The sequence below is a fragment of the Peromyscus eremicus genome, chromosome 22 (genome assembly GCF_949786415.1).
Source record: "Peromyscus eremicus chromosome 22, PerEre_H2_v1, whole genome shotgun sequence".
In the NCBI taxonomy this organism is placed as follows: Eukaryota; Metazoa; Chordata; class Mammalia; order Rodentia; family Cricetidae; genus Peromyscus; species Peromyscus eremicus.
Window position 1 is genome coordinate 14,282,242 of NC_081437.1, and position 25,138 is coordinate 14,307,379.

Here is a 25,138-nt window from a genome sequence, read left to right on the forward strand (position 1 = left end):
ACCTCCCTGGACAGCCTTGTAGTGGTAAGTCTTTCCGACCAGAAGTCTAATTTGGTCAAAATAGGGCTGCTTTCATGTGATTTTACAAAGAGCTTCCAAAAACACGTGGTGGTAAGAAGAGCAGGTGAACGCAGACGGGGCGGGGACAGAGCAGACTGGGTAAAAAAAAATTTTAAAAATTAAGAGGTGTATTTTCTCAAGGAAAGGGATTTGTAACATTTAAAAAACAATTGTGACTGTAAGAAGCAGATGAGCCGGCTAAAGCATGTGCTTCTGCTTTCTAATTCCTTATATACATCACGGCAAAACCAGACACAGTTGTACACAGCGACGTCTCTGCTGGACAGCTTGTCTCTTGTGCCCTCCATGCTGCGCAAGGGTGGAATGCAGGGTTTACAAGTCTGGGAGCGGGTTCCTCGCTGGGTTAGACTCTCTTGTGCTAACAGCTCCTGGCTTGCTACCTGAGTAGGGTCCCAGCTTTCTCTTGCTGCCGGGGGACAGGGCCCTAGAATCAGGCCCCGAAGCCGACCACCTAACAAGATTCAGGTACTGGAGTCAGGGACATGGCAAAGTCGTCAAAGGGCTTGCTATGCAAGCCTGAGAGAACCCAAGTTTGGACCCTGAGACACACGTAAATGCTGGGCAGAGGAGGTGGCTTCCCTGTAATCCCAGCCTTGGAAGGAGGGGACAGAGGAGCCTCTGAGAAAGCTGACTAGGGAGACTGGCCGAATCTGCGAGCTCTGGGTCTGTCTGAGCGACTGTGCATCAAAGAATAAAGTAGAGGAGAGGTGGAGGAAGATTCCAGGCGACAATTTAAGGCTTCCACATGCACATGTGTGTGTGCATGCACACACACACACACACACACACACACACACACACACACACACACACACGAACACCAACGCACACATGTATGCACACCACACACACACAGAAACATGAAAAAAAGAAAAAGATCGATCTGATGCTAGAGTTTTCTCTATTCTTGCCATTGTTATAGTATCTGTCCCTTCTTGTAAATGGCCTCTAGGAGTTTCATTTCAGGGCTAGATCTGACTACAATACACGAAGCAAATACTCTCAAGAGGACCCAGGATGCCCCAATGCAAGCAGGCTCGCAACATCCGACTAAGAGTCAATGTTTCATGAGCAGCAAGGGTCTGGGGTTGGTTTGCCTTAAGTAGCTAAAAACAGTTGCTCTGGGGAAACAAAGCTAATGGCCAACAGGCAATCGATTGATCGTGGCTGAGAGCTCCACTGAAACCAGAGCTGTGGGTTAAGACGGAGCTCTCGGCCTCACAGAGGCCTTCCGCAAGGGCAGCCTGCCAAGGTGTACGAGAGGTCCCGGTGAGCTCAGAAGTGCCGAGAATGTCATCCCAGTAGATTTGGCAGCTAGGCGATGGGTTTTATACAAAATTTTTTTTTTTTAATTCTTTTTTTTTTTTTTTTTTTAATTTATTTATTATGTACACAGTGTTCTGCTTGCATGTATGACTGCAGGCCAGAAGAGGGAGCCAGATCTCTTTACGGATGGTTGTGAACCACCATGTGGCTGCTGGGAGTTGAACTCAGGACCTCTGGAAGAGCAGTCAGTGCTCTCAACCTCTGAGCCATCCCTCCAGCCCCTTATACAAAATTTTTGTCTCATTTAATGTACGTTCTTTTCTTCCTTTTTTCATGTTTTCTTTTGACACGGGGTCTGTGTTTGCCTAGGCTGATCTTGAACTCTTGGGTTCAAGTGATCCTCCTACCTCAGCCTCCCAAGAAGTGGGAACTCCAGAGCACACCACTCCACCTGGCTTTTGTTTGTTTGTTTTCAGGTGGAAGGATAAGGATGCCAGAGTCTTCTAGCTGACCAGCGAACACAGAAGGGATATTGTTTGTATTAGAAACCGCCAGGGCACAGGGCAGTGGTGGCACACGCCTTCAATCCCAGCACTCGGGAGGCAGAGGCAGGTGGATCTCTGTGAGTTCGAGGCCAGCCTGTTCTTGGTGCTCGGCCTATTTCCTTTACAATGACGAAAACAGAGATCTCCCTAAATGTGGTGGTTTGAAAGAAAATGGCCCCCAAAGGGAGTGGCACTATTAGGAGGTGTGGCCTTGGAGTAGGTGTGATCTTGTTGGTGTCACCATGGAGGGGGGCTCTGAGGTATCATATATGCTTAAGCCACACCCAGTGTCTCAGTTCACTTCCTGTTGCCTGAGAATCAAGATGTGTAATTCTTAGCTCCTTCTCCAGCACCATGCCATGATGATAACGGACTGAACCTTTGAACTGTAAACCACCCCAATTAAATGTTTTCCCTTTATAAGAGTTGCTGTGGTCTTGGTGTCTCTTCACAGCAGTAGAAACTCTACTAAGACTCTACTAATGTTTCTGGGGCTGGAGACCTGACTCAGCCCTCAGAACACTGGCTGCTCTCCCAGAGGATCAGGATTTGATTTCTAGCACTCAGATGGTGAACTACAACCGTTTATAACTCCACTTCCTGGGGATCTGATACCTTCTTCTGGCCTCCATGGCAGTGCATGCAGATAGTGCACACACACACAGGCAAAACACCCATGCACGTACAATCTAAAAACTGAAAAAACAAAGTCCAAGATGACAGGGCCACATCTGTTTGGCTTCTGGTGAGTGAACCTCAGCTATATCACAACAAAGTGGAGAAATGGAAGGGAAATGGTCATCTTAAAGAGGCCACATACATGAGGTGGTCCCTCTTTATAACAGCCCGTTTCCACAAGAACTTACTCTGAGCCGGGCATAAATTCCTTCTAAGTATAGTGCACCACGGCCTTGTACTGAGGCCCCACCTCATAAACCCTGCCATCCGGTGACCAAGCTCCCAGCATATGAGTCTTCCGGGGACACAAATCACATCCAAACAAGTTACTGAAACTCTTGTCCAGTTTCTACATCTGCTAAATAAGAAACCACATAGAAACAGGCAAACACTGGTGCACAGAAACAAATCTGTGAAAGCCAGAAGAAGTCTTGGGCTCCTAAAGATCTGTTCTTGATAGAAACTGGGCCAGGCATACGGGTTCTTCCACCACTGAGATACAGAGTAGTGGTTAGCACCCACTTTTGGAAAAGCTTCCGTGAACAGTGGCAGCATCTAAGGCTCGTGAGCAAATGGATAAATGGGAGGCAGAGAACCATGAATCTTTCATGAGCTCTGCGGGCGTCCTAATGGACAAGAGAGGTGGAACAGTGGTTGCCCGCTTGCACCTTCCCAGAGCCACAGAAAGGAAGGGCCACAAGTGGCCTTCCAGACCGATTACCGACATCCTGTTGTTAGCTTCCAATAACCGTCTCATCGGTACACAGAAGACTGAGGTTCGCTGGGATAATCTGCTATCACAGTTCTTTAAAAAGTGAAGTGTTGGGCTAGCGAGTTAGCTGGCCAGTAAAAGTACCTCCCTCCATGCTTGACGACCTGAGTTCAGTCCCCAGGATTCATAGGGTGGAAGGACAAACCTGAAAATTATCCTCTGACCCCCACCATGGCACACACACCCCACAATAAATCAATAAAACATAATAAAAAATTTAAAGCTAAATGTTCTTTGTTTTGAAATTCAAGATTTCCCATTTCTGTGGTATTAAAGTTTTTTTTTGTTTTTTTTTCCTTGGTTTGGGGATATAGCTCAGTAGGATTATGCTGGCCAAGCTTGCATGAGGTCTTTGGGTTCAATTCCCAGAATACACACAGACACACACACACACATACACACACAATCTTATATGAAAGAATAGTGATTATAAATAATAGCTAGGTATTTTCTTGTTTTGTTTTTGTTTTGTGTGTGTGTGTGTGTTTTTAGTTTTGGTGCCTGTCCTGGATCTCACTCTTAGACCAGGCTGGCCTCGAACTCACAGAGATGCACCTGGTTCTGTCTCCCGAGTGATGGAACTAAAGGTGTGCGCCACCACCACCCAGCTTCTTGTTTTAGAAAATGTATTTATCTCTGTTCATTATTATTCAAATTAGGTTTTTTAAAAGCAGTTTTCATTAAGATACAGTTGGTCCTTACATCTATAAATACCACAGTTGTGGATTCAACCCCTCGAAGAGCTAAACTATTTAGAAAAAAAAATATTACTTCTGTACTGGACATGTACAGACTTCCCTTTTAATTCTTCTTAAACAGCACAGTACAACAGCTGTTCACATCTGAAATATGTGCGGTATATGCCACGTAATCTAGAGATGATGTCAACAACCGAGAGGGAGTCTGGGCATGGTGATAAACACCTGGTCCCAGCACCCAGGAAGCTGATGCAGAAGGATTATGAATTCAAGGCCATTGTGGGTTCCAGCCTGGCAAGGACTACAGTGTGATATTCTATCTCAAACCAAACAAATAAGAACAAGATATAAGGGAGGATGTAGGCAGGGTACTTGTAAACACTGTGCCATTTTATACAGGGGACTTAAGCAATGAGGATTGTGGTATCCGTACAGGGTCCTGGGATGGAGTCCCACGGTCACACAGAGACAACTGCTTAACATAGACATTCCCAATTTGTTTTTTAAAAAAAGAGATTTGTTAGGCCGGGCCGTGGTGGTGCACGCCTTTAATCCCAGCATTCAGGAGGCAGAGGCAGGTGGATCTCTGTGAGTTCTAGGCCAGCCTAGTCTAGTCTACAGAGTGAGTTCCAGGATAGGCTCCAAAGCTACACTGAGAAACCCTGTCTCGAAAAACCAAAATAAAAAAAAATAAAATAAAAAGAGATTTGTTTTATTATTCCAAACTGTGCTGTACAGGTCTTCTAACTTAGAAAAATGGAAATATGGATACTTTATATAGGTATTCTAATTTTCTTAAAAGTATTTTTATCTTATTGTTAGCCATGGGGTAAGTGCACATGAGTGTGGGTGCCAATGGAGACTAGGGGCTTTGGATTCTCTGGAGCTGGGGTTCAGCAGTTGTGAGCCACCCACTGTGGGTGCTGGGAAATGAACTCCAGTCCTCTGGAATAACAGTATGCACTCTTAACAGCTGAACCATCTCTCCAGCCCGGCTCCCCACCTCCGCCCCTTTTTGGAGACACTGTCTTGAAGTAGATGAAGCTTATCTTAAGCTGCCTATTTGTAAAAGAGGAAATGGGAATCTGTGCGAGGAAGTGGGAATCTGTGCGAGGAAATGGGAATCTGTGCGGTGAACTGTTAAAACATTACTCAAACATGAAAGGCCTTTATCCTGGGCAAGAACCAGATGAGAGTTGGGCGGGTGGTGTGCATGCCTGTGATCCTATCCCAGCACTGCGGGGGTGGGGCGAGGATGGGGTGGGGGCGGGGAGGCGCGACAGAGGCAGCCTTCCATACGGTCCCAGGCCAGTCCAGGTTTCACGACGACGCAAACAGAACCAAGTGAAGACTGGGCCAGGTCTCCTGCTACCAGAGTTTGAAACTTTTAGCTCTCACTCAACAAGTTTTCAATACTAGTACAAGATGGAGAATCTCACCGTAATGGCATTTGCGGCGCGGAATTGAGGCAAAGGAGACTTTTATGCATTTTGCTCTACTCCAAGGTAGGATGCACTGTGTTCTGCCCCCTCACAATCACGACACATTTCAGATGCCAGATGTGGACTCCCGTGATTCTCATTAGATTCAAACCCACCAGGATGGTATAAGAAGATTCATAAATGCACACAGGTAGACACATCTATTTCATGAGCAGCATTTATAAGCTTACCTTCTCCCTTATCAGTCACAAACAGAAGCCAGTACTAGGATTTAATGCAATAATTCTGCATCTAGGACAAGAGGGGCCGGCTTATTCCTGCTCCTCTGTTGAGTCACATAAATATCAGGAGACGACACATGTGAGTGAGACAGACAGAAAAGCCTTTAAATCCGGCTCAGCAACCGGGAAAATATTCAAAGCTGAGATGCCAAAAATTTTAGTCCATTTATTTTAACTTCTTATTATTCCATTAAAAAAAAAAAACAAAAAACTTGGGACTGTTTTATTCAAGTTTGAGAGAAAAATAGGGCGGGCAAGCTGTAACTTAGGGCAGCTGCCAGGAAGAGGGAAATGGGAAGAGGATTCGAGAAAGCCATGTCCTTCTCCATGGAGGCTGGCACACAGCTGCTTGGCAGAAGCAAGATGTTTTACAGAAAGGGTGAAAATGCCCAGAGAGCCAGAGAAACCATGTTTAGGCTTTGACCAGTTTCTGGGGGAGACAGAGAGAGAGACAGAGAGAGAGAGAGAGAGAGAGGAGAGAGAGAGAGAGAGAGAGAGAGAGAGACAGAGACAGAGAGAGAGACAGAGAGAGAGAGAGAGAGAGAGAGAAAGAGAGAGAGAGAGAGAGAGAGAGAGAGAGAGAGAGAGAGAGAGGAGGCAAACGAAAAGCTGTATTTTTCAAAGTTCAGAAAAAGAAAAGGGTGGACCCCATCCACAAGACTACATGGTGGATGTTCTGCAAGCATTTTCCCTGAGTTAGGTTTTGGGTTGTTTGTGTATTTGCTTGTTTTTTAGTGTGAGAGGGAGTCTCACTCCATTGGCCTGGCTGGCCTGCAACACAGAGATCTACCTGCCCCTGCCTTCTGAGTGCTGAGATCAAATGTGCGTGCCCCATGTACCACCTCCAATTAATTTTCCAGCCACTATATTTATGAAAGTCTAATTCCCGCTGTTGAGGCTGTTCAGTATGTAGGCCCATATACTTACCTTTTTTCCTTTGTAAAAAATATTAACTATTATTGTTTAGGTATGTGTGTATATGACATGTGTACAGATGAGTGTACCATGGCCTGTGTGTGAAGGTCAGAGGACCACTTTGTGGAATCAGAGCTCTCCTTTTATGTTTATATGGGTTCCAGAGATCAAACTCAGGTCAGGCTTGCACAGTAAGAACCTTTACTCACTAAGCCATCTCACTGGCCTCTCCCCTCCCTTTAGTGGACTGAATGAGAATGACCCCCATAGACTCATAGCTTTGAAGGCTTGGTCCCTAGTCAGTGGAACTGGTTAGGAAGGATTAGGAGGTGTGGCCTTGTTGGAGAAGGTGTGTCACAGGGGGTGGGCTTTGAGGTTTCAAAAGCCCATGTGAGGTCCAATCTCTGTCTGTCTGTCTGTCTCTCCCTGTTCCAGCATGATGCCTACCTGCTGATACACTCCCCATCACCCTATCATGATGGTCACAGACTAACTCTCTGAAACTGTAAGCAAGCTTCAATTAAACGCTTCTCTTATAAGTTGCCTTGGGTATATGCCCAAGAGTGGTATGGTTGAGTCTCGAGGTAGATCGATTCCCAATTTTCTGAGAAACCGCCATACTGATTTCCACAGTGGTTATACAAGTTTGCACTCTCACCAACAGTGGAGGAGTGTTCCCTTTGCTCCTCATCCTCTCCAACATTGACTGTCATTAGTGTTTTTGATCATTGTATCCAAGGAATGCTCAATCATACCACAAAGAAACATGCTCAACTATGTTCATAGCAGCACTATTTGTAATAGCCAGAACCTGGAAACAATGTACATGCCCGCCAACTGAAGAATGGATTAAGAAAATGTGGTACATATACACAATGGAGTACTACTCGGCAGAGAAAAACAATGACAGCATGAAATTTGCAGGCAAATGGATGGAACTAGAAAATATCATCCTGAGTGAGGTAACCCAAACCCAGAAGGACAAACATGGTGTGTACTCACTCATAAGTGGATTCTAGATACAAAGCAAAGAACAATCAGACTGCAACCCACAGATCCAGGGAGGCTGTATGGCAGGGGGGACCCTAGGATGACTGTGGCTTAGAATAAGTTTTGGTTTTACTCAAAAATAAACAAACAAACAAAAAAAAATAAGTTGCCTGGGCCATGGTGTCTCCTGACAGCAATAGAACAGTAACTAAGACAGCCGCCATACCCAGTACCCTGTCAAAACTTTACATTTGCAACAGTCAACACAAATCCGCTGTGTTAAAAAGACCAAACACTAAAAGAAAACCCTTTCCTAGTATAAGACAGGTGTCCTGTAAAAGGGAAGTAATTTCTCATATAATTTTTTCACTTTGCATTTTTGAAATAATTTCAGATTTACAGAAATGTGATAAAATGGTACACCTGTGTTATATCTTTCATCTACTTCCCTTATTATTGACATCTGTATAAACAGGATGCAAAAATCCAAACTGGAAAGATTGACATCAGTATGCTAGTTAACTAAACTACCACTTTTACTAGGACTCACCTAGTAAAGGTGAACACGGTAATGGTTTACAGTAATGACCTTTCTTTGGCTGTGAACCATGGTTCTACACGACATAATAGTTTAAATTCACTGACCTGTAGGAATCAGGGTGTCATCCACAGGCAAATAGGCGTCGGCTGCAATGGTGACTTCATGGTCATATATATTTGGGGAGCCCTGGGAAGGAAAAGAGAAAGAAAAAAAATGTACTGCTTGGGTCTTTTGTGGGGGTGGGGTTTGAGACAGGATCTCTCCACGTAGTCCTGCTGTCCTGGAACTCGCTATGTAGACTAGGGTGGCCTCGAACTCACAGAAATCCACCTGCCTCTGCTTTCTGAGTGCTGGGATTAAGTGTTAGCCACGCCGGGCAGTGGTAGCAAATGCCTTTAATCCCAGCACTTGGGAGGCAGAGCTAGCCTGGTCTACAGAGCAAGTTCCAGGACAAACTCCAAAGCTACAGAGACAAACCCTGTCTCGAAAAACCACCACATCAGGCTACTGGGTTTTATTTTACATGTTCACGTTATAACTTCTGCAAAAATGTCTACAAGCGGGGCTGGAGAGATGGCTCAGTGGTTAATAGCACTGACTGCTCTTCCAAAGGACCCTGGTTCAATTCCCAGCACCCACATGGCAGCTCACAACTGTCTGTAATTCCTGTTCCAGGGGATCCGACACCCTCACACAGACATACATGCAGGCAGAACACCAATGTACATAAAATACAAATAAACAAATTATTTAAGAAAGCATTGACAGTTGACTGGTCACCACGATTAATAAGATCACTTAAGGGGAGGTAGGCGGCACCTCCAAATAGCCCCTGACAAGTTTAAGGCCACCTGTTAGCTCCCACTAACAGGACACATTCCCAGTCATGCAACAGAAGTCAGAACTGCAGCCCCTGCTTCTGAAAACTTTTTTTTCAGGGGAGAACCAAAGCCTGGTCTAGGAAGCCCAGGTCAGTGGTCAGAAGGTCCAGGGTTGATCCAGTTCTGGTCTCTCTGGGTGTCCCCAGGGAAGTCACAAAGTCTTCTGGAACATCACTTGTTTTCATAGAAAACTGGGAGACACCTCACTTTTCCCAGGGTCCTTCTGAAGTACAGTTTAGTCAAGGGGTATGCTGTTTGTAAATTGGAAATTACTTTTACATATGAAAACATATAAGCATGATTTCTTATTTTCAGTATCTTAAAGCCACACAACAGAAAGGGGGAAGAGCAGCCACGTGGGAGCTTTCACTTCACGATTGTTCAAAAATCAGTAAACCGAGGTTTCTTAGCTAGGTGTGATTTTTGCCCTCAGAGGGACATCTGCAATGTCTGGACACGTAGGGCTGCTGCCTTCTAAACCGGAAGAGGTCAAGCATGCTAACTGCACAGAAGCCCCCACTGCCGCGAAGAACTATCTCACCCCAGACGTCAGGGGCAATTCTGAGAAACCCTGAGCAAAGCTCTGCAGAAGCCAGGGTCTAGGTAGGCGAGCAGGGGCTGTGTGGACATTGATCTTAGAGTCTGAAAGACTCGGGCTGCTCAGATGAGTCATCCTGAGACGAGAGGCCAAAGTTCAGAGACATGGGAGGCTGTGTCTAAACAGCAGAAATGGGTGTCATTACACTACCTGGAGGCTCTGCTGCCGAGTTAGTGTGGAAGGTTGGGTAGATGCCTGGGTGACACTCGATTAGGAGCAACAGCCTATCTAGGGGGCAGAGTTCTTCCTAAAGCATAAGAGCCAGGCCCAAGCCTCCTCCATCTTCCCCCGCACGTGAGTCTTGAAAGACACAACCCTGCCAACATCATCCAAGTGAGGGAAACCTGGTGGAGATGACCAATCTCTAGTCTCCCAGCCCAACCTGCGTCTGGGTCTTCACTCTCCTCCTCCGGGAACCTGCCTGCTTGCTGCCATTCCTTGGTGAGAGATAAATACCCACTTACAACCAGAACGCTGTTCTGGTTCCTACGGCTACAGACTGGTCGCTTCTGCTCTGGCCATTTCACATAAATGGCGGCCCACAGTAGATATTCTCCAGTGCCTCCTCTCTACTTCACAACAAATGGCTTGGATCAGGGATTTGGTCCTTTGTGCTGCAGCTCTGGTATTGTTGGGAATTACACAACTCTCCCGTAGATACACACGAGGCTTGTCTCCAGGGCTTTCACAATAGAACAAAGCTGCGGAGGAATTTCCTTGACCGTTCCTTCTCTCAAAAGAAGAAAAAAAAAAATGTTTCAAGCACTAAGGCAGGGAGAAAATAAACCAACATGAAAACCAAACACCAAATACACAGGTACGTATGAGATATCAGGAAGGGCGAGGAGCGGCGATGTGTATCGGGAGCCGCTCTCTGAACAGCCCAGGCATTTCTGCACTCAAGACGCAAACGCAGTTTCTGTGTCTTCTGGTCTGGAAAATGCAGTGGTCTGCGTCGGTGGAAGATTACTGTCAGACACACTTCCTCTCCGGGCCGGTGAAAACCTGGCACGAAACACTGGGTCCCACGCAGACCTTGAGGCCCCTCTCTGAGCCTCGTGTTTTTTTATTCTGGTAATTTCCCTTGGCTGTTGCTTGCTGTAACCACACCGTTGACACACACAGTCTGTTATGATTGGCACAGGCCCTAACGACCTGCTTATGCATCGCCATGACTACTGTCTTCCAGGAGGGGACAGACGAGAGACTTCCACCCAAAAGCTACAGCGACTCCTCTGCCATCAGCTCCTTTTCTCTTAAAAAAGTCAGACTTGCTGACTAACGTGTCCAGGGAAGGGGAAGCCTCTGCAGCCTCCAAAGGCAATTGTTTTAATCTCCTTTGCGGCGACTGGGTTAGGTAAGAGTGTGGGTCACAAGTTTAGCTGATGAAATATGAGACAAAGCCTGTGGGGGTGTTTCTGAACAATGTCCTGTTTGTTCTTGGAAAAGGGAGAAGTCCCGTGTTACCTCTGGAGATGAGCATATGAGGATGAGACTCCTGGAGCTACAGCAGCCATTCTGTGACTATGAGAGGGACAAGTTTGAAGACAAAAGCCCAAAGACCAAGGAAGGTGTGATGGTTTGAACGAGGATGGTCCCCATAGGCTCATGTATTTCAGTACTTGGTTCCCAGTTGGTGGAACTGTTTGAGAAGGATTAGGAGGTGTGGCCTTGATGGAGGAGGCATGTCACTGGGGGTGGCCTTTGAGGTGTCAAAAGCCCATGCCATTCCCAGGTAGTTCTCTCTCTCTGAGCTTCATGCTTGTGGGTTAGTGCCATGCCTGCCTGCCTGTTGCCATGCTCCCAGTCATGATGGTCATGGACTCACCTTCTGAAACTGGCCCCCCAAATCGACTCTTCTATAAGTTGCCTTGGTCGTGGTGTCTCATTACAGTAATAAAATGTAACTAAGACCGAAGGAAAACGGACAAATGGAAGAAGATGGATCCTTGCTGGCACATCTATCTAGACGTAGCAGAACCACACTGCTTACCTTCCGTCTCAAACCTCTATGGTGTGCTTTCATAGCTCTACAGGTAAAGTTTCAATAACAAAACATGTTCCCGGCCGGGCGGTGGTGGTACACGCCTTTAATCCCAGCACTCAGGAGGCAGAAACAGGAGGATCTCTGTGAGTTCGAGGCCAGCCTGGTCTACAGAGCGAGTTCCAGGACAGCCAGAGCTACACAGAGAAACAGTGTCTCAAAAAACCAAACCAAACCAAACCAAAAAAAACCAAAAAACAAAAAACAACCAAACAACAACAACAAAACGTTCCTTGAGTTTTGCAGTAGGCGTAGGCTAGGACAGAAAGATAAAAGGCAAAAAACACCTGCAATCTACATACCTTTTCCATTCTTTGAAAAAACATGATCCCCTACTCTCACCTGAGGACCCCAACATTGAAACTGAAAGGTGGTAACCTGAAGCTCAGCCTCCAACTAGAAAATTCTGTTGACTAAATTTAGAAGATGGGTGTGGTAGCTCCCAACGCAGCCCCAGCACTGGAGAGACTGAGGCAGGAGGATTGCTATGAGTTCCAGGCCAGCCTGGGCTACAAAATGAAACCCTCCCTGAAAACAAAACAAAAACAGGTGAGGAAGGGTCATCTTCGTTGTTACGAACTTTGGGTTTTCTGTAAGAACCAGCTAGCTGCTATTGCAGGAAAGAGCAAATCAGCACCACCAGCAAATCAGCGTCCAAAGGGCAGAAGCCGGGCGGCGGTGGTGCACGCCTTTAATCCCAGCACTTGGGAGGCAGAGGCAGGCGGATCTCTGTGAATTCGAGGCCAGCCTGGGATACAGAATGAGTTCCAGGAAAGGTGCAAAGCTACACAGAGAAACCATGTCTTGAGAAACCAAAAAAAAAAAAAAAAAAAAAACAAAGGGCAGAAATGGATGATATCGCCAGCTGGTCACGGCCACCAGTTTGCAGAACATCACGCCAAAGTGATTCTAGTGATTAGATAAGCCGACTTCTTCCGATGAGGAAGTCATAGAGAGAATCTACAGTCTGGCTCCACAATGAATCGTGGGACAGCCTCCTCAACCGGCTAAAACTATTAGCAGGGGATGACTGGGCTTACAGAGGATTGCTAATGAGGGAGGGAGCTGACAGTGATTCTATACAACTCTCAGATGTCACTCTACTTAGTTATTTATTTTATTTTTATTTTGGCTTTTTCGAGACAGGGTTTCTCTGTGTCGCTCTGGCTGTCCTGGAACTTGCTTTGTAGACCAGGCTGGCCTTGAACTCACAGAGATCTGCCTGCCTTCTCAGATGTTATAAAGGGTCCTGCTATGAGGTCGGTTTCAATGTTTCCACCAACAACTTCACAAAGTGCTTTGGACGTGGCTGATAGAACACAGTTAGCTTCTATGATGAAACGGAGAACATGTCTAGTAATCTAAAACTCCAGGTCTTCTAAATTCAAGTCCAGGGCCCTGTCCAACTGTACTGCGCAGGGCAAGAATGATCACCAGCAGCCCTGGGAGAAGCTGGAGAACCACACAGTACCTGTGGTACATTTAAAGGGGCTGGGGTGAACAGGCTCATTTTCAACGTTTAAGGGAGTCACCTCAATGGGAGTAGTCTGGGGGGAAGCAGAAGTATGAGGGGAGTCGAGGTGCATACATGCAACAAGACGAAAGGGAATTTTTGAAATAACCAGCCACTTGTCTGCATCACAGGGAAACAGCTACTTCCCTTGGCAAGATGACATATTCACTTGCTCTTCCTCTATGACTTCCATCCTACTGAGCATCTCTTTAAAGCCAGACACTCCGCTAGGATCATTTTCATCATCAAGGGCATGAGCTCATCTCCCTGATGGGCTGGTCTCTCCAGCCACATCCCTTGATCATCCTTCCGAGATTCTGGGTTACAGCAGGAGAGAAGTCAGTTCGCTTACCTGGCCTGCTAGGTTGAAATAAGAATGGTTGGTCAGATTAACCGGTGTGGTCTGGCTGGCCTGTGCTCTGTAGTTGATTACAAGCTCCCCACCATCCAGGGTATATGTCACCCAGACTTTCAGCTCTCCAGGGTAGCCTTCCTCACCATCTGGGCTGACTCGAGAGAACTGGACGCCGTTGGACAACACCTGAGGGGTCCAGAGGACCTAGGAAGAAGTGTTCAGAGTTGCTTAGTCACTCCGGTACCCATGGAAATGCCACATTTCAATATTTAAAGAGCACAGAGTCTAGAAAGGGATCAGGTTATGCAGAAATAAAGGCTCCTGAATAATAGCCTGGAACTTTACTCACCTAAAACTGTTTTATACAGGAAGATGGCTTTTGGGGGAAAACATTTTCCTCTTTATCTACTTATATTTCCTACACGTTCTTCTCCTAACTTTATATTTATGTATTTATGTGTCTGTTTTTCTTTGTTTATTTGTTTTTCTTTTGATCCACCCCCACCCCCACCCCCAGTCCTGGATATCCGGAACTTGCTCTATAGACAAGGCTGGCCTCAAACTCAGAGACTCGCCTGCCTCTGCCTCCTGAGTGCTGGGGCTAAAGGTGTGTGCCACCATGCCTGGCTTTGATGTGTATTTCGATCTTAGAGTTCCAGTCTGACAAGTATAAGACCTTGGGGCCAGGAATGTAGCTCAGCTGGCAGAGTGCTTGCCCAGCATGCATGAAACCCTGGGTTCAGTTTCTAGAACCACACAAATCCTGGTATGGTGATATGCCCTGGGATGGTTTTTCCGTATGCTGTGAATATGCGTTGCTACCACTGATTAATAAAGAAGCTGCTTTGTGCTCTGACAAGACAGGTTATAGCCAGGCGAGAAATCCAAGCAAAGAGACAGAGAGAAGGGCAGAGTCAGGGGACGCCAGCCCACTGCCCAAGGAGCAACATGTCAACAGACCGGTAATGCCATGGCAACGTGGCAAAACATAGATGATTAGAAATGGGTTGATTTAAGATGAAAGAGCTAGTTAACAAGAAACCTGAGCCATAGGACAAATAGTTTATAATTCATATTAAGCCTCTGAGTGATTATTTTACAAGCTGCTGTGGACCAGGAGGGACACAGGAAAATTTCCAGCTACAGTAATGCATGACTATAACCTCAACATTTGGTAGGCAGAGGCAAGAGAATCAAGAGTTCAAGGTCATCTTCAGCTCTTAGGGAGTTCAAGACCAGCCTGGGCTGCATGAGATACTATCTTCAAAAACAAAAAACATAATCAACCCCTTTCTATTGGGATACTATACATAGACATTTTATTATTATTATTATTATTATTATTATTATTATTATTATTATCATTTTGGTGTTGGTATTGGAACCCAGGGCCTTGTACATGCTAGGCAAGTGCTCTCCCACTGAGCTACTCCCCCAGTGCCTCTGTAAATATTTATTCTAAATACTCTGAGGTTGGCCATGCTCCCTGGGCAGGGTTTAAAGCAAATAGCTATCGTGCTTATTCCATTTGCAAGAGTTGCATCCCAAAAGTTAGGAGTCCCGGTTTAGGGACTAGGGTGTCCCTAGCTCAGGATGTGGATTTGGCAACAACCTTCCCTTAAAATAGAGATACTGAAAAAGTTATCTTGAAGGTCTTATTCTAGCAAACATGATTCTAAGAACAGTAAGAACTACAGAGAAGTTCTCCAAAAGCGCTTTTGCAAACAGAGACAGGAATCCTGGATTCACAGTGGAGCCTCTCAGCTTTGCCCAGGAGTCCTAAGCTCATGTATCTAGTACAGGGAAGACCAACATTTACCAAGTGTCCATTAAGAGCTACACCTGGCTAGCAACTTCACAGGGGCCGTCTCATCATCTCAGAGGAGACTTACAGGAGGCACCGTTATCCAAGGACGGGAGAACTGAAGTTCAGGGGAAAAAAAGGAAGCCTGTTACATGTGTCATTTTTTTAAAAGAAAGAGAGACTCCTCAAATGGATAAACTGTTCACTGCAGGTTACCCGGACAGAAAGACTGAACTCAGGCCAGAGCGTGTGCCCGCCCCCTCATCCTACAAATATCAGAATGAACTGGCCAGAGTCTCATTCCTATGGAGTTTGGGATCACTGGTAAAGGGCTGAAGTAAAAAGAACTTCAATTTGCTGAATGTTCCTTGGTTGCTCATCTATTCTGCATAAGCCACCTTAAGTAAAGGATTTGGTTCAACCAGGTGTAGGTCAATAGTTGAGCCCTGACCATTTCTTACAACGCCAACTAATTTTGTTATCTCAGTATTTTGTTAACCCAGTATGGAGTCAGGTTGCCTGCTTCTACCTCCCACGTTGAGGACAGAAGAGAACCCTAGAATATTTCACGATTTAAAGAGAGGTGAGCAGGGAATCTTGCTTAAAATCAAACATGTAATGAGTGCCAGAGCTAGGATACAAACTCAAGTCTAGCTGCCTATGCTATTCCGCATTTTGGTTTCAGTAAATGTGCTGTTTAAACTTACATTTAAAAAATATCTATTGTCAGGCTATGGTGGTGCACGCCTTTAATCCCAGCACTCGGGAGGCAGAGGCAGGCCAGGCGACTCTCTTGAGTTCGAGCCCAGCCTGGTCTACAAAGTAAGTTCCAGGATGGACAGGGTTACACAGAGAAACTCTGTCTCAAAGCAAACAAACAAACAAACAAAACAAAAAAACAAAAACAAAAAGCAAGCAAACAAAAAAAAATAAGTTTTAAAAATGGATGTGTGTTTGTGTCGGGGATATAAATGTGCCTGTGGAGCCCAGAAGACAGTGTCAGATCTCATGGAGCTGGAGTTAATGAGCCACTTGATGCAATGCTGTGAACTGAACTTGGATCATCTTGAAGAGCAGCAAGTATTCTCTTTTTTCTTCTTTTAAACAGGGTCTCTCAATGCAGTCCTGGCTGTCCTGGAACTCAGGCTGGCCTCAAACACAGAGATCCACCTGCCTCTGCCTCCCTAGTGTCTGGATTAAAGGCGTGCACCACTATGCCCGCCCCCCCCCAGCTGCAGCAAAGTACTCTTAGCCACTAAACCATCTCAGCAGCCCACATAGCCTACAGGTGTAGGCTATAGGTTTAGGTTTAGACTGGCCTCGAACTTGTGATCTCTTGCCTCTTCAGCATTTCTTCCTGGCATGCATAACTGGTCAAATCTCCATGTTTAACAGAACAGTTAAGCTAAACCATGTCATTCCAAACAGAGTTAAAAGTTAATAACTTGTTAGACCAGAGGAATAGCCCATGAGGCCAGGTCTTGTCTACTCAACTCCCAGCAGGGTCTGCTCTTACACAGTGTACGTTTGACAGGAAGAGGAGCCCAGCAGGGATGAAGATCTCTGCATCCCCCCGCCCCCCAGTGAAAGCAGCTATATTGAGAACAAATTCACTGAGGTCAGATGACACTCCCAGAAACGGTGAACTTTCAAGGCATTCAAAATAGAAAGCCTAGGTAGGGATTGGAGAGTTGGCTCAGTGGTTAGGAACACTTGTTGCTCTTGCAGAGGGCCCAAGTTCATTCCCAGCACCCACATCATGGCTCACAACCATCCGGAATTCCAGTCCCAAAGGATCTGATGCCCTTTTCCAGGCATGCAGGGCACAGACATACATGTAGGCTAAACACTCATAGACATATAATAAAATAAATAAATCTAAAAACAAAACAAAAAGGAAGCCTAGGGGTGGCAAGACAGGTGTATGGGCAATAGCATTTGCATGGCAAGATGTCTCTGTGGGCAACAGCATTTGCATGCAAGCCCCACAACCTGAATTCCACTCCTAGAACCCACAGTGAAAAGGGAGAATGGATTTCTAAAAGTTGTCCTATGACCTCCACATGCACAGCACACACAGACATTCATGTTGCAGAATATTAGTTAGATGTGTTACATTCTTTTATGCTGTGGAACATTTGTTTAATGATGCAAAGATGTGTTGCATTTTTTATGTTGCATTTGTTTAACTCTGTGAAACTGTGTTACTGTGCCTGTCTATAACACCTGATTGGTTTAATAAAGAGCTGAATGGCCAATAGTGAGGCAGGAGAAAGGATAGGCAGGGCTGCCAGGCCGAGAGAATAAATAGCAAAAAAAGGAGGAGAAGAGGATGCCAGGGGCCAGCCACCCAGCCACCCAGCCACCCAGCCAGCCACAGAGTAAGAAGTAAAGAAAGGTATACAGAATAGAGAAAGGTAAAAGCCTAGGGGCAAAAGGTAGACAGGATAATTTAAGAAAAGCTGGCTAGAAACAAGCCAAGCTAAGGCCGGACATTCATAAATAAGAATAAGCCTTATTTATAAGTGTATTTATTTGGGAGCTGGGTGGAGGACCCCCAAAGAGCAAAGAGTAAAAATAACTAAACACACACACACACACACACACACACACACACACACACCACAAACATACAGACACGTGCTAACATACACACACAGACAAACCCATGCACATACACACAAGCGCACACACATGGACACAGACACACACATAAACATGTACATACATACACATACAAAGATATATACACAGAGATACACACACATATGCACACAACACAAATGGAATTTTTAAAAAATTAAGGAAGCTTGTTACACGTGTAACTTTAAGGGAAAAAAAAAACCCAAATGGAAAATTTTAGGAATTAAATGTTTGAAATAAAATGTTTTTGCCTTGCCCCTTAGGTTTTTGACCTTTAGAGAAAGGACACAATGGAAATATTTTTTATTATCCTCAGCTAAGTGCAATTCCTATCCACGGGAAGGGTTTCCTGACCCTGAGCTTCCAAACTTCCAGAAATCTCACATCTTAATCTTTGTACTATTTCTAGTCCTGTCAGGACTCAACTTTCATTTTAAAAAAAAAAGTGTTGATATAAATAGAAAAAGTACATCATCTCCAAGCTAAATTATTCATTTATTGTTGAGATCAAATAAAGAATAAAGCACCAAGTTCAACGATGCTGTCATGCTCCTGTATTAAAACTTCCTGCCCCGAACTTCAGTGGCTCCAAAACAGCCAAGCCTTTCCCTTCACAGCCATGCTCTGGAAATAGCCACAGACGGCTGGATGCTATCTGCTCGTCGGGGCCAGTTCAAATCCCACCACCCCCATTGCTGGGCACCTGTTCGCACTCACTTCCTGCAGCACACTGTTCACATCTCTGTGGCTGCAGTGCCCCCATGATGGAAGGGGCCATCCTCGGAAACTCAGGAATCTCAACCTGTTAGGTTCCCTGGCACACAGAAGGGACTCCCTCCACTAAAGGACATCGCGATCATCAGAATGTGTTGCTCAAAAGTTTTGTCTGTTGGAAACTTGGTTCTCAAATTCATGGTAGAGGTCTTTGAGGTAGAGCACCTGACCGGTGGGGTGGTTGGGATTAGATGAGGTCATGGTTGTGAGCACAGCCCCCGCCCCCACGATGGTTTTCGTGGTTTTATAATAAGAGGAAGAAAGACCTGAGCTGTCACAATTAGCCTAAGAGGCCTCCTCCCTGTTAGGAAGAAGCAAAGGGAGAGAGGGCCAGCATCTGAAACAAAACCAAAGGCTGGCCCCATGCGCTTGAACGTCCGGCTGCCAGAAACGTGAGCTAATTCAGACCTTTGTCTTAACTGGTTTGTGTACTCAGTTGCACCAATATAAAACGTTCAGAGGCAGGGTGAAGGGGATGCACTTCGGCTGGCAGAGCGACTCCCTAGCACGCATGAAGCTCTGGGTTCAGTGCCCATCACCATATAAAACTGGTGACTTGAGATGGCTCAGCAGCTAAGAGTGCTGGGTGCTCTTGCACAGTACCCAAGTTTGGTTTCTGGTACCCACATCTTGCAGCTCACGACTGCCGGTAATTGTAGTTCCAGGAACCCAACACCCTCTCCAGCCTCCCTGAGGCACCTGCACACACATGTGCGCGCACACACACACACACTCACATGCACACTCACACACTTACACACATGCACACACACAAATAAATAATAAAATAAACGTTTAAAAAAAAAAACAACAACAAATTAGCTATCCCAGCAATGGGGAGCTAGAGAAAGGAGGATCATAAATTCAAGATTATTCTCAGCCATGCAGCCAGTTCAAGGCCAGCATAGGACGCATGAGATCCTGTCAGGAAAAAAAAAAAAAAAAAGAAGAGAAAAGAAAGAAAATGTAGGGAGGCAGACAGATACGCAGTACTATTTGTGTTCATAAAGGGAATATGCGTTAATGAATACCACAGAAAATACAAAGGACTAGAAGGAGGAACAAGGCTGGGTCCAGCTTCCTCTGGGTTGAGGTTTGCACATGGGCCTGGCACCTTCTAGAGATCCGCAGCCATAACCCTGGCGGAACTGACACTTCGCTGCACTGTCTGCTCTTCCTAGTGTGGGAAGCACCTCCCTGAGGAAAGGGAACCAAGAGGGTAGCAGTCTGGTTCTGGGCCGTAGACAGGAAGCTGCTAACAGAAGTGGGAGCAGCCGGCTTCCTTGGGTGGAGAAGAGACGCGCCTTTTACCTGTCACCCACGTTCTCATCCTCTCCGGCCAGAGTCTCAGAAGCAACCTAAGCTGCATGACCCAAAGGAAAATTACCTCCGGGGTTTTCTCCCTCACGGCCCAGAACAAGACGGGTCAGAGTCGCTGAGCTGACCCACAGCGGCGCTGGGGCGCACAAGGCAGGGACCCGCACATCACAGGGAAGCAGCTTGTCCCACTTGCTCTCCTGACCTCGTTCCCCAGGGATTCCGGAGTGCTTGCTTGGAAAGGGGAACCTGGAGACCACCTGGGCTAACTTTGGGGAACGAAGCACTTCCGTGGAAGGGGAGACCTGGGTGTGGTGCACACTATGCGTGGGGGAGGGGACGGAGGACAGGCACAAGGAGGTGTGTTGGATTTCACACACTTGGGACGGCCTTGGAGGACACAAGTACTTCCGTGCAGGAAGGAGGGCTTGGGGCCAGGCAGGCCTGGCTATGCTACTAGGAGATAAGTAGCCTTTTGGGGCCTCGGTGGTCACATTTGGTGAGCATGCGCGGTTTTAACAAGGACTAGAGAAAACAGATCCAAATGCCCGTGCAGTAAGTCATAGGAATAATCATGAACCCACGTTTCTGAAACCCAGCTCCCTGAGGCTCACACTGTGTAAGCTGTGTGCCCTGGCTTCCTGAGTCCGAGGCTGTCAAAGTGTGGAACCAGCAACTTCTTTCCTGGATCCCTCCGCCACACGAGTGTGCCAGGGCCTGGGATCACCACAGGCAAATACTGGCTTGAGGGGACTTTGAAGTGTGCCAAGAGGGGCCCCTGTCACACGCTCCACTCACCTTATCAAACCCTCTGAATCCTCCATGGAGACTGTTGGGCTCCCTGTTGATGGGCAGGTGGTACTCCTTCCCATCCACTGCGAATCTTCCTTTGGCAATTCGGTTGGCTACCCTCCCAACCACGGCTCCAAAGTAGGGCTGCTTCTGGAGGTAACCTGCAAAGACAGACAGGACACAAATGCATCATTTTTGTTTGTTTGTTTTTCAAGACAGGGTTTCTCTGTGTGCAGTTCTGGCTATCCTGGAACTCACTCTGTAGACCAGGTTGGCCTCAAACTCAGAGATCTGCCTGGCTCTACCTTCCAGGAACTGGAATTAAAGGCGGACACCGCCACCCCCTGGCTTATCCCAAGTCTTAAAATCTGCCCATCCCTAACATAGCTATCTACCGTATTTCTCTTGATGGCTATAGGGTATCCTAATGAGCATAAACTATTACTGACTTTGGGGGCAGATGCTGTAAAAAGCAAAGTTGCATTTTTGCACTTGTGACTTTAACCAGGCTTCCTCTGTGTAGCTTTGGAGCCTGTCCTGGAGCTCTGTAGCCCAGGCTGGCTTTGAACTCACAGAGATCCGCCTGGCTCTGCCTCCCCAGTGCTGGGATCAAAGGCGTGCGCCCACCAGCGCCTGGCTTTTTCCTCACTTCTTTATGTTCCTGTGTTTGGTTTAGTAAGGAGTTTTTTGCTGACAGCTTTTTTTTTTAAACACTAAGAATTCTATTCTCACTTCTGATCAACAGAGAATGGGATGCAAGCATGTAAACTTTTCCCACAGTTGTAGGAGACGCTCAGGGTACAGCCCCTGAACTAATTAGGTACAAGCTAAACTGGCCCGGGACAAGCTAAACATTAACCATTTTGTAAGCTCACTGTCCTGTTTGCTTCTCACTAATCCATGATGCTTCTGAGTCCTCCTGACCCACCGAAGATTACAACCACTAACAATCACTGAGCGATTTCTAAGTCCCAGACACTTCCTGAGTGCTCTGCATTTCACTCATTTTATTCCATTTTATTCTTGGAACTTTGCAGCAATGATACTCTTATCACCCCCATTTTACAGAGAAGTTAAATAATTTGCCCCCAAACACCATCGAGCGGTAAAACCCAGACTTGAATCTTGAAAGTCTGGCTCCAGAGTTTATGTGTCTCTGTTTCTCTCTTTTTTTTTTTTTAGGCAGGATCATGTTATACAGCCTAGTTGGGCCTTGAAATTCTTCTTTTTCTACCTCCCAATTGCTGGGATTATTGGTATGAGTCACCACACCCTCCCTATTCTGCGTCCATGCTCTTAAGCCTAACTAACATCACCTACCAGTTCTCTCTCAGTATCCCAGGGGAGGTTGTTTCACTCAGGACCTACCCTTGTAAGGCATCAAAATCTGCAGATGTTCATGTTTGATAGAGAATAGTGAGGCATTTATATATAATCTACGCATATTCTCCCTCATACTTTTGGGGGGGGGGGGGCGGGTGTTGAACCGGGTTCTCTAGAAGAGCAGCCAGTGCTCTTAACTGAACCATCTCTCCAGCTTCTCTCCCACATTCTTTAAGTCACAGGTTACATATAAGACTTAACACTTGTAAATATTACATAAATAATTGTTAGGCAATGACTAGAAAAAGTCTAAATACCTTTAGTACAAATGCAATCCCCTCCCACAAATATTCTTTTTCTTGTTTTTTTATTATTATTACTTATTACTTTTTTGAGAGAGAGAGAGACAGAGACAGAGAGAGACAGAGAGAGAGAGAGTGTGTGTGTCTGCCAACAGAGGACTTTACAATTGCCTGGAGCTAGTTACAGGCAATTGTGAACCATCCAGTGTGGTTCTGGAAACTGAACTTGGGTCCTCTGGAAGAAAAACAAGGGCTCCCAGCTGCTGAGCCATCTCCCCTTCTGTCTTTCTTTCTTTCCTTCCTTCCTTCCTTCCTTCCTTCCTTCCTTGGCAGGACCTCACTCTGTACCCCAGGCCTATGGTACTCTTCGGCACCAGGCTCCCCAGGGCTGGCATGATGGACACGCAGCACTGGCATTCTCTCCCAGGTGTTTTCACCACACGGTCGGTGGAATCCACAGGTACTGAGGGAAGACTACATTTGGAAGTCACAGGTCCTTCTGGTCGAGTGGCCTTAGCACCTCCCTGTGGGTGGCAATCTCTCTGCCCACCCCATTCTGTCTCCCACCTGCCTTCATTTCAGAAGCTGTGGCTTTAAAACCCCTTATAGTGGTTAACCAGAAAAAGTCCCGACGACTCAAACAACCTCTTTCTGGTCTTGCTCCTGTGCATTTCGGCCGGAAGGGAACGATTCCTTTTGCACTCGTCGTAAAGGGTCGTGGCTGACCCCGCATGACAAAAGATAAATGAGTTAACAGGAGACACATATACCAAATATATATGTGACAAAAGAGACTTCAGGTCTAAGACTAAAAGACCCTTCAGGTCTGATAAAAGGTGGGCAGCTATGGAAAAACATAGTTTGATAAAGTGGATATAATGGAATAGTGAGGAACTGAAGAAGAAACCCACCAGGGCCCGTCTGTTAGACTCTTGCTGGCCTCTTTGGGAAGGACTCCCTCATCCCAGGTTTGGGGTAAGACCCTTTCTCACTTAGGGGTCTTACGACCTGTAGTCAGTCAAGGAGGGTCAGAGAATTTCTTTATAGCCAACTTAGAAAGATGGGGGAAAGAATCACTCTTCTGTGTACTGTGACTGGCTTTGGGGAAGAGGCTTCTGGTGTCTGTCTGACTTACAGGAAAAAGAAGTCTGGTTTCTGTGGCACACTTTGGTGGAGGATAAGGAAAGAGGGACAGGAGCCGGCCAGAAGCTGCGCCTAAGGGCTTTGCTTTGGAGCATCAGTTTCTGAGTCCCAGTTAGGCTCAAACACATAAAGAAAAACCATTTTTGCCCTGTCTCAAAGAAGAGGAAGAAGAAAGGAGAAAGAGGAGGAGGAGGAGGAGGAGGAAGAAGAAGAAGAAGAAGAAGAAGAAGAAGAAGAAGAAGAAGAAGAAGAAAAAGAAGCAACAGCCAGGCGGTGGTGGCGCACGCCTTTAGTCCCAGCACTCGAGAGGCAGAGGCAGGCGGATCTCTGTGAGTTTGAGGCCAGCCTAGGCTACCAAGTGAGTTCCAGGAAAGGCCCAAAACTACATAGAGAAACCCTGTCTGGAAAAACCAAAAAAAAAAAAAAAAAAAAAAAAAAAAGAAAGAAAGAAAGAAAAAGAAGCAATAACAACAATAAAACTAAACAAACTTTCTTTCTTCTTCTTCTTTTTTTTAATCTGAAAACTGTTTGGCTGTACCTGTTTCTTTCTGAGATACCTTGATGGATCTAACAAATGCACATGGAGCCCCCACTCTCCAAGCTGCGCCAGGTGTTGGAGAGAGCCGCCTGTGAGACCGCAAGGCTCCTGCTCAAGAGTGTAAGAATCCCTTTACTGGGGACCGCTTCCGGCAACAGTGACCCAGTCCCTGGAAAAGAGACGCACTTGCCAGTTCCTTAGTTTGGATGAATAGTTTCTAAGGACTAAACCACAAGGACCAAGAAAACATTATTGTGTCCGGTGGCGCACACCTTTAATCCCAGCACTCGGGAGGCAGAGCCAGGCCGATCTCTGTGAGTTCAAGGCCAGCCTGGTCTACAGAGCGAGTTCAAGGAAAGGCGCAAAACTACACAGAGAAACCCTGTCTCGAAAAACAAACAAACAAAACAAAAAAAAAAACAAAAAAAGAAAGAAAAAAGAAAACATTATTGTCTCTGGAAATCCTTTCACATCAAGTGTCTCCAAGTCTTCCCATCAAATCAGGACTGTGGAAAATGACGAGCCCTGATCCTGAAGAGGGCATGGCTGAAAGGGTTTTGAATTGCAGAAAATATTGGTTCTCATGGAAAGGTCAAAGTTCCTAGGTCTAGCTATGAATGCTAACTTAGTGAACGCAACTGCCGAGGTTAAAGAGTAGAGGCTAAGTTTGTCCTGGTCTCTGTGCTAGAATAAATCAGGACCGTGCTTAACAGTGCCATACAGCCTTTCTACTCCCATGCCACCCAGATCAGACAGCCCAAGACTTGGCCAGAGGGCCCTAAAGTCTGAAGGAAAATGACCCCCTGTTTCCCCCAGAAGCTCCACCCACTGAACTACTGCCCTTAGGCAGTAAGAAAATACTTGAATTGACAATCACTTTAATTATGCCAGATACTATCTCC

At 46.1% G+C, this 25,138-nt stretch overlaps 1 protein-coding gene across 1 annotated transcript in view; it reads right to left on the minus strand.

Moving 5' to 3' along the window:
- Galm (galactose mutarotase) overlaps positions 1–25,138 on the minus strand; it is a 57,215-nt gene that overhangs the window by 27,100 nt on the left and 4,977 nt on the right. The window contains exons 2-4 of the mRNA XM_059248468.1: positions 20,937–21,091; positions 13,598–13,804; positions 8,314–8,395 (exon numbers count right to left, since the gene is read on the minus strand). Of these exons, the coding sequence (XP_059104451.1) occupies positions 8,314–8,395; positions 13,598–13,804; positions 20,937–21,091 (444 nt within the window). The remainder of the gene's footprint in view (positions 1–8,313; positions 8,396–13,597; positions 13,805–20,936; positions 21,092–25,138) is intronic.